This window comes from Lipotes vexillifer, unplaced genomic scaffold (genome assembly GCF_000442215.2).
Source record: "Lipotes vexillifer unplaced genomic scaffold, Lipotes_vexillifer_v1.1 scaffold168, whole genome shotgun sequence".
Taxonomy (NCBI): Eukaryota; Metazoa; Chordata; class Mammalia; order Artiodactyla; family Lipotidae; genus Lipotes; species Lipotes vexillifer.
Window position 1 is genome coordinate 1521962 of NW_006773947.1, and position 7753 is coordinate 1529714.

At 41.2% G+C, this 7753-nt stretch overlaps 1 protein-coding gene across 3 annotated transcripts in view; it reads left to right on the forward strand.

The window, feature by feature from the left end:
* Window positions 1-7358, forward strand: part of OSBPL1A (oxysterol binding protein like 1A) — a 217468-nt gene extending 210110 nt beyond the window's left edge. For all 3 annotated transcript variants that reach the window (XM_007448592.1, XM_007448593.1, XM_007448594.1), the window contains 3 exons: window positions 421-544; window positions 1821-1911; window positions 6128-7358. In XM_007448592.1, coding sequence (XP_007448654.1) covers window positions 421-544; window positions 1821-1911; window positions 6128-6230 — 318 coding nt within the window. In that variant the 3' untranslated portion in view covers window positions 6231-7358. The remainder of the gene's footprint in view (window positions 1-420; window positions 545-1820; window positions 1912-6127) is intronic.
* The last annotated feature ends 395 nt before the right edge of the window (window positions 7359-7753 follow it).

Here is a 7753-nt window from a genome sequence, read left to right on the forward strand (position 1 = left end):
GCATTCGTGCCGCCCAGGCCTCCTGGTGTCTGGCTGGCCAGGACGCCTTGGCGTGAGGCTTTGGGGGGCTTCCTTAACAATTACTGAGGGGCAAGACTGACTGTCATTAAATGCAAGGTGGTGCAGCCAGATCTAGCAAGTAAGGATTTAAATGAAGAACAGAGAATGTTGGGTTTGCTTATATCTCTCCTTCAAGGTGATGGTGGTGGAAGATATTCATGCTGGAAGGCCTGCTGGGGGGCTTTCTTTGAGACAGATTCCCACAGGTGGCGCAGACTTGGGTGAAAACACAGATGTGTGGTCTGAGAAAGGCCGTCGTCACCACAGAACAGGGGGTCATTGTCAACTGTTTCTGCCTTCAGGGTTTCATTCTGCATTATGCCCTGGTATATGTTAATTTGAACATTTTCTTCTTTTCAGATGTATAATTTTACTAGCTTTGCAATGGTTTTGAATGAAGTAGACGAGGAAATGGAGAGTGTGATTCCTAAGACAGACTGCAGGCTACGTCCTGACATCAGAGCCATGGAAAATGGGGAAATAGGTAACTAGCACCTGATGGCAGCACTAGTGAAGATAGATTTCTTTGAGGAGGGTGGTTTGTTTTACTCCTGGTCACTGTCAGCATTTCAGTATGTTAGCACAACCATCTTTAGTCTCTCTTAGAGACTTTTTTTTAAAAGTATTTATTTATTTATTTGTTTGCTCCGGGTCTTAGTTGCGGCACGTGGGCTCCTTAGTTGCGGCACGTGGGATGTAGTTTCCCGACCAGGGGTGGAACCGGGGCCCCCTGCATTGAGAGTGTGAAGGCTTAACCACTGTGCCACCAGGGAAGTCTCTAGAGATTTTTTTTAAATTAAAATTCAATTTAAATTCAGAAACTTTGGTTTAAAATTTGGGAATCTGAGGTGGACCTTAGCAGCTCATATTTCATTGTCTCAGTGATACTCCCTAATTTAATGTAATACATATATGGCCAGAGGCATATCTTACATATCAGAGGAGAATTTGGGACAATAATATCACATTTATCAACTTTTAACTACATTCTGACTAGTTATTTCACTACATATTTCAGAATTTAAATAGCACCTTGTGAGCCTCAAAGAAGTGCTTGGCCTTGGTTAATTCTGACATTTTATTTTGTGCTGTTAAATTTCTTCTTATTCAGTGGTTCTCAAAATGGGGGCAGTTTTTCCTCCAGGGGACGCGTGGCCGAGTCTAGAGACTTTGGCTGAAACATCTGGGGAACTGCTGCTGGCATCTAGTGGATGGGGGCCTGGGTGCTGCTAACGTCCTGCCGTGCCCAGGACAGCCCCCCACGAAGAATCATGGGGTGCAGCGTGTCAGCAGGGCCGAGGCTGAGAAACCCTGCTCTAACTACACACTGACCCTCCCTGTGAATTACCAGTGAGACAGTGCAGCAGCGCTTTGGAAAACGGTTTGAATTTCTTACGAATGGAATCTGGAGGAGCTCTGTGAGGTCTCACTAAGAATTTAGAAAATTTTCACGTGTATTCAGTTTTTCCACCCAATTTTTCACTGAAGCATTTTAACCTGAGTTTTTTTGGCCTTAAGAGTAAGCCGGCACCTTGGGTAAATGCAGAGGTTGTTAAGGGCAAAAGCTGTAGGAGAGGACCGGGTCTTGAGTGCGAACCTGGGGATATGTTAAAATTTTGACAGGATAAATTTCGTGGTGTTCGTGTTCTGATAAAATGGAGATGTGCTGATACCTGACTCCATAAAGTGATTGTGCTGAGTGCTGTGCCTGGCAGTCTCTACGTGTAGAGTAACGGTTTTCACTGATGTGCTGATTCTAGATCAAGCTAGTGAAGAAAAAAAGCGACTTGAGGAGAAACAAAGAGCGGCCCGCAAGAACAGGTCCAAGTTGGAGGAGGACTGGAAGACGAGGTGCGATAAGGAGCTTGGGGCGGGGTGGGGGTGGGGCTGGCAGAGGGGGGACTGCAGAGCCTGGCTCACTGCGCCCTGCGAGTTGTCAAGTATTTTCCACTGGCTAAGTTCAAGCTGAAAGGGCCGCATGTGTGCAAAGAAAAAGGACTGTTTGGAAGGTAAGGTTAAAACATTCCTACACAGTTAACCACAGGTAAGTGTCCGTTAAGCAAACTAACTTTCCTTCTTATCCAGCAGAACACTGTCCCTTCTATTTTTAAGAGGGAAGGCAGAGTTACAGATTTTGGCATGAAATAGGTTCAGAGCCATTTGCTTATATATGAGTAAATTACAGGGCCATTAGCTTATTACATGTATCATGTATCACGGATATTTAGACAATGCCTTTACTCTTCCCAACACAAGGGATTTGACATGTCGTGGAAATACGATTTGTTAAAGTGACATCTTGGATTCCATTCAGCAACAGAAACTGGGCAATATAATTTGCAAGTTTTGAAAGTTTGTTCTTTTTAAGAATCAGGAGTTACTTAGTCACTTGTATTGAGTAATAGAATCTCTTGTAAATAGGAATAGAATAAAAACATTTTCTTCATTTATACTATAATAGAAGCTGTTGTCCCATTATTCAAAGTTATTAAATAAATTTCAGAGCCAATATGGGCATAATTTCACAAGCAGTTTAGTAGATAATTTTTGGTAGCCCTTTTACGTCTTACACAGTTATTAGAACTAGAAATGACCTTAGATAGCATCTAGTCCAGCGGTTTTTGGACTTTTTTGTTAGCATCAAAATCTTTTTTGCCAACGAACACGTGAAGAATCTACAAATATAGAACGCGTGGCCACCAGGCTGCTCGGGTGGGAGCTGAGCGGTAGGGCTCGCCTTCTCCCACCCACACACACGCAGGATCTGGGAAACCACTGGAAAGCCATTAGTCTGGAAGTCCCCTCGTTGTATGTGAAGAAACCAAATACTGGTGTATTTCATTTAAGAGGCTTGCTCAAGGACAAGTATGCCACAGAACATGATTAGAAAGAACCACAAAAACCAAAAGCACATTGCTTTCCTGCAATCCCTTCTGAAAAGATTTGATAGATTTTAATCATTGTTTCTAGTCTCTTCTCCGGAAAACCCACTTTGTACTGTATTTCTAATTTGTTTTGTTTTGTTGGCCACAGTGCACAGCTTGCGGGATTTTAGTTCCCCAACCAGGGAGTTGAATCCCGGGCCCACGGCAGTGAGAGCACCAAGTCCTAACCACTGGACCACCAGGGGATTCCCTATTTCTGATTATTAACTCCTTTATTTTTCTGGCCACATTTTCAAGTGTGCAAAGTAAGAGAAAAGTATTGCTGTCAGGTAAAGTCTTACGTGCAGAAAGTAAGGAGCTTTAGACGGCTCTGTGTTAGCCTGAAAATAAAAACTAGAAGCTACGTTTGTCAGCTGCACTTTGGAGCCTTACACATGCTTGCTTCCACTGCTGTCTCTTAGCATCAGTAGTTCTTATACGAATATACAGACCTTAAAAATGACCCTACTGACCCTTTGTCCAAATGAATATGTGCTTGGAGTCTTTTTCCAGTAGTGGTGAGAGGTGGCATTCACTGACTGGGTCTACTCCTGGCTGATAACGTGCTTTTTGAACAGCTTGGTTCAGTTTGTGTTGGGGCGGGGATGGGGCAGTTTGTAAAGGAGCATGTTCTGCTAGGTAGAGCTGAAACCAGCCCTCAGAAATCAAACCCAGAGCCTTATTGTAACCTGTCCGCAGTTCTTCCACACTAAAAGCTGGCTTTCCTGTTGATACCAGTTTCACTCATTTGAAAAGAGTTCCAGCTTTGGGATTTTTCAGGCTTTAAACTGTGGTTCCTGCATATGGAAATGGCTGCTTGTGATCCTGCCCTGTTTTCCTAGAGGAGCCCAGAGACCTTAATAAGTGGGGTTATGTGGGGAGAAAGTGGGGGGACTGGTGATAGACGCAGGATTTGAAGAGAAGGTGGGTGGTGAGGCCAGAAAATGTGATGAAGTCCTCTCTTCCCCCAGTGCAAGCATCGTGCAGTATTAATATTTTATCTAATGTCAATTTACTGATATAGACCCGTGGACTCTGTAGACTCAGAAACATTGACTAAAGGGTAACAAAGAACAAAGACATCTTCTCACCCCCCTCCCTCCTTTTCTTTTGCCTCTGCTTGCCTGAAATGTTTAATAAGACTTTGAAAAGACAGCATGGACTTTTTAGTATGTGGAGGGGGGTACACTGATGGCAGCAGAGTTTTCCAGACGTGAGTGCTGGAAATTAAGAGACTAGATGTTGAGAGAAACTCTAATCCCTAGTATCAGACCTTCAGATCCGAGGTGCTCATCTTTAGTGCCATGTTGCAACTCTCTCCAAGAAGTGCTTCCCGAAGGGAGGCCTTGCAGACATGGCCTTTAGAGCACTTGGCTTATGTGTGAACAAAAATACATTCTTTGCTATTGAATCTACTGTTCTGCACAGTCTCTTTGCACTTGACTTTCCAGTTGTCCACTTTGTGTGGAAGAAATCCTGTGGCACAGGCCTGAGGCTTGGTTAATTTTTAGAATTTTTTTTGGTTACCTTGATTTTGATTTGCCTGATTTTCTGAAGTGCTTGATTTTACTAAGCCTGACTACAAAAGTGCTTTTACTACGTGGACTTTTGAGACCAAAAGGAGTAAAATTATATACTTCATATTAGACAAAAATTCTGTGACTTTGATCAAACAGTGGTTCCTTAAAGTATTTCCAGCTTGGTTACCAAAGTCTGAAGCACACATATCTTGATCATTTAAAGTAGACTTCTAATTTTTCTAATTAGGGAAAAGTCCCAAAAGCAAAATAATATATGTAATATTCTAGAAAATCTGGCCTAGTGGGCATTTACTATATCAGTCTTCAAGGAATTAGCCTAATCTGAAGCATTTTTTGTGTCTTAGGGTTTTTAGTGCTGCTGCAGTGATTAACAGGACCACTTGGGACTTATCAAACAAATCTAAGCTCACTCTAATTGTTAAATATTTTTGGAGGCAATTTATTTGGAAAGAATGACAAAGACATACGAAACTGTTTTCATAAATATTACTGAAAACTAAATCATATTAGAAAATGTTATACAAATTGAAATTTGAACCTTTTGAACAAATAATTTTTCATTTCCATTACCCAGAGAAAGCTGGGGATGTGGAAAATGGATGACTTGTTATTTATTTATTTATTTTTATGAATTTATTTTTGGCTGTGTTGGGTCTTTTTTGCTGCATGCAGGCTTTTCCCTAGTTTCGGCGAGCAGGGCCTACTCTTCGTTGCATTGCACGGGCTTCTCATTGTGGTGGCTTCTCGTTGCGGAGCACGGGCTCTAGGGCGTGTGGGCTTCAGTAGTTGTGGCTCGTGGGCTCTAGAGTGCAGGCTCAGTAGTTGTGGCGCACAGGCTTAGTTGCTTCGCGGCATGTAGGATCTTCCTGGACCAGGGCTCGAACCCGTGTCCCCTGCATTGGCAGGCGGATTCTTAACCACTGCACGACCAGGGAAGCCCCATGACTTGTTTTTTAAAGGGCAAGAAAATTAGGGCAGCTCTTTCTAGAATTTGAAAGGTGTTAAAATCTAGATGCAGCCTAAGAATCTCTATTAGTATGGAGAAAATGAAGACCCAGGAAGATTTGGATCAGATTAATTTCAGTGGATTATGTGTGACATAGTATATTTAACAAATCATGGTCTTTAACAACTTTGATATCAGTGACTAGCTTGGGCAAGTTATGTAACTTCTCTGACATTGAGCCCCTCATTTGTAAAATGAAGCTAAGAGTTTGGTGGTGGGGTTGCATTTACTCTGCATCAGGCACCTTCGTATTACTGTCGGTAAGTGGTAAAAGTTAATTTCCGTATTCTAAGTCCTTATTCCCCATTGCTTAATAGAATGCTTTTAAGGAATGGGCCTAGGTGAACAATTAGACAAGTACTGTTGCTGAATGCTGTGGAAAATCCTTAAACCTTTTGGGTGGTCTCATTACATATTTCGGAAAATTATTCTATATACGTGCTCTCTAAAAGCACTTAAAAGTCTCTTCGGAAATCCCTGACTCACAGAACAAAGTGAATCGCTGCAGTAGGGGAGTCTGCAAGCTAGTGAAGCAGCAGGGACGCCGTGATCGGGAACAGTTTCCCCCGTAACTCTTATCTTTCCTCTTTAAACAGGTGGTTCCATCAAGGTCCTAATCCCTACAGCGGAGCCCAGGACTGGCTTTACTCGGGCAGCTACTGGGACAGAAAGTACTTCAATTTGCCTGACATTTATTAAAACTATAGACAAGTTGGGGCATTTGGCTAATCTACAGATAAGACTTAAACCTGTGTTTTAAAATTTTCTTCTTTGATTTCTACTCATCTTTTGAAAAGAGAAAAAATCCTCTCATGATAACTTGCATTTCACCCAACGAAAGTAGGGCATAAGGTGGATACTGGTGATGAAAGTCTTTGGAAAAATGGGTAATTTTGCTCTCCAAACATGCTTATTTGGAATACTATTTTATATAGAGGTATGGGAAGCTGTTGGAGAATATGCTTTTTGATGGTTGCTGTTGCCATATTCACTGAAGGTTTATACCTAAATGTGACTTTAGCTTTATGGAATTATATAGTAACCCAAATCAAGTTATTCTGAATATTTTTAGGCTGTCATGCTTAAATGTTTTAGATTTAACTTCGAAATGTTTAGAATTCTCCTCTATGATGTTATATGCTCACATATAGAGGTTATGCCATTTTGTAAAGACTGCATTGAAAAGATGGCTTTTCTTCTTACTAATCCTCTCAATTTTACCCCTTCCCACCTCTAAAAAGAAAAAAATGCCTGAATGTTCAGAAGAGAGGTTCCTGATTTGAAAATTCTAAACTGGAAAAGGTATTTCATTTGCTTACTTTAGTGCTCTGATTTTACTTTTACAATTTTCTATAATTAATGTCATTAGAATTAAAATGTTTGAGTTGTACATGTTTGAATTGAAAATATGTATAAAACCTAGCAATTCACAATAATACCCCAGAAATATAGATTTTAGTCACCATCATTACATAATGAGAAACCTTTTTTAAATGCTTCAACTCCCAGTGGCAAATGCCACCAGAAATTCAGTTGTACTCATGTATTATAAGTATCAGACTATATAAAAGGAGGTCTTGGGCATTTCAAGTTTGCAAGGCACCTGTGTACTTAAGATACGTATGGAGACCTACTGTACAGTAGCTTTGCCCCTTTAATTGGGGTACATTAATCTTACGGTATTTATCTACCCAACCCCAGACTGAGATATTGCTCCAGGGGGCCTTAGGTAAGCTGTCAGTAAGTTATTTTAATGGCTGTCTTGAAGTTAACAAGTGTTATAATGAAATAATCTACCTGATGCTAAATAAAGGCTTTAGAATGTTCAAAACAGTGTGGTCTCTTTTAAACTTTGAAATATTCTAATGCTGCACTTAATAGGATGCCAGATTGTCAGGTGTCCTTACAAGAGAGTAAGTCCTTGTGCTGCCACCGTCCCCAGGGCCAGAGCTCACCCCCGGGCTCACGTGCTAAGTAGGCAGTTAGCACTCACTGTTCTCTGGGTAAATACAGTATTTATTAGAGCAAGGTGCCACTGTCTTCACTTGGTGTGGATGCCAAATACAGAATTAATCAAGTGGAATACCTTGGTAGAAAATTGCTAGAGTGGAAAGTTTTCTCTTTTTTTTTTTTACAATGTATACGAGTTGGAAAATGCTACTGTGTCATATCACAAGTCTGAAAATATTTAGGACCTGTTGTGTTCAGATGTTTGTACACCG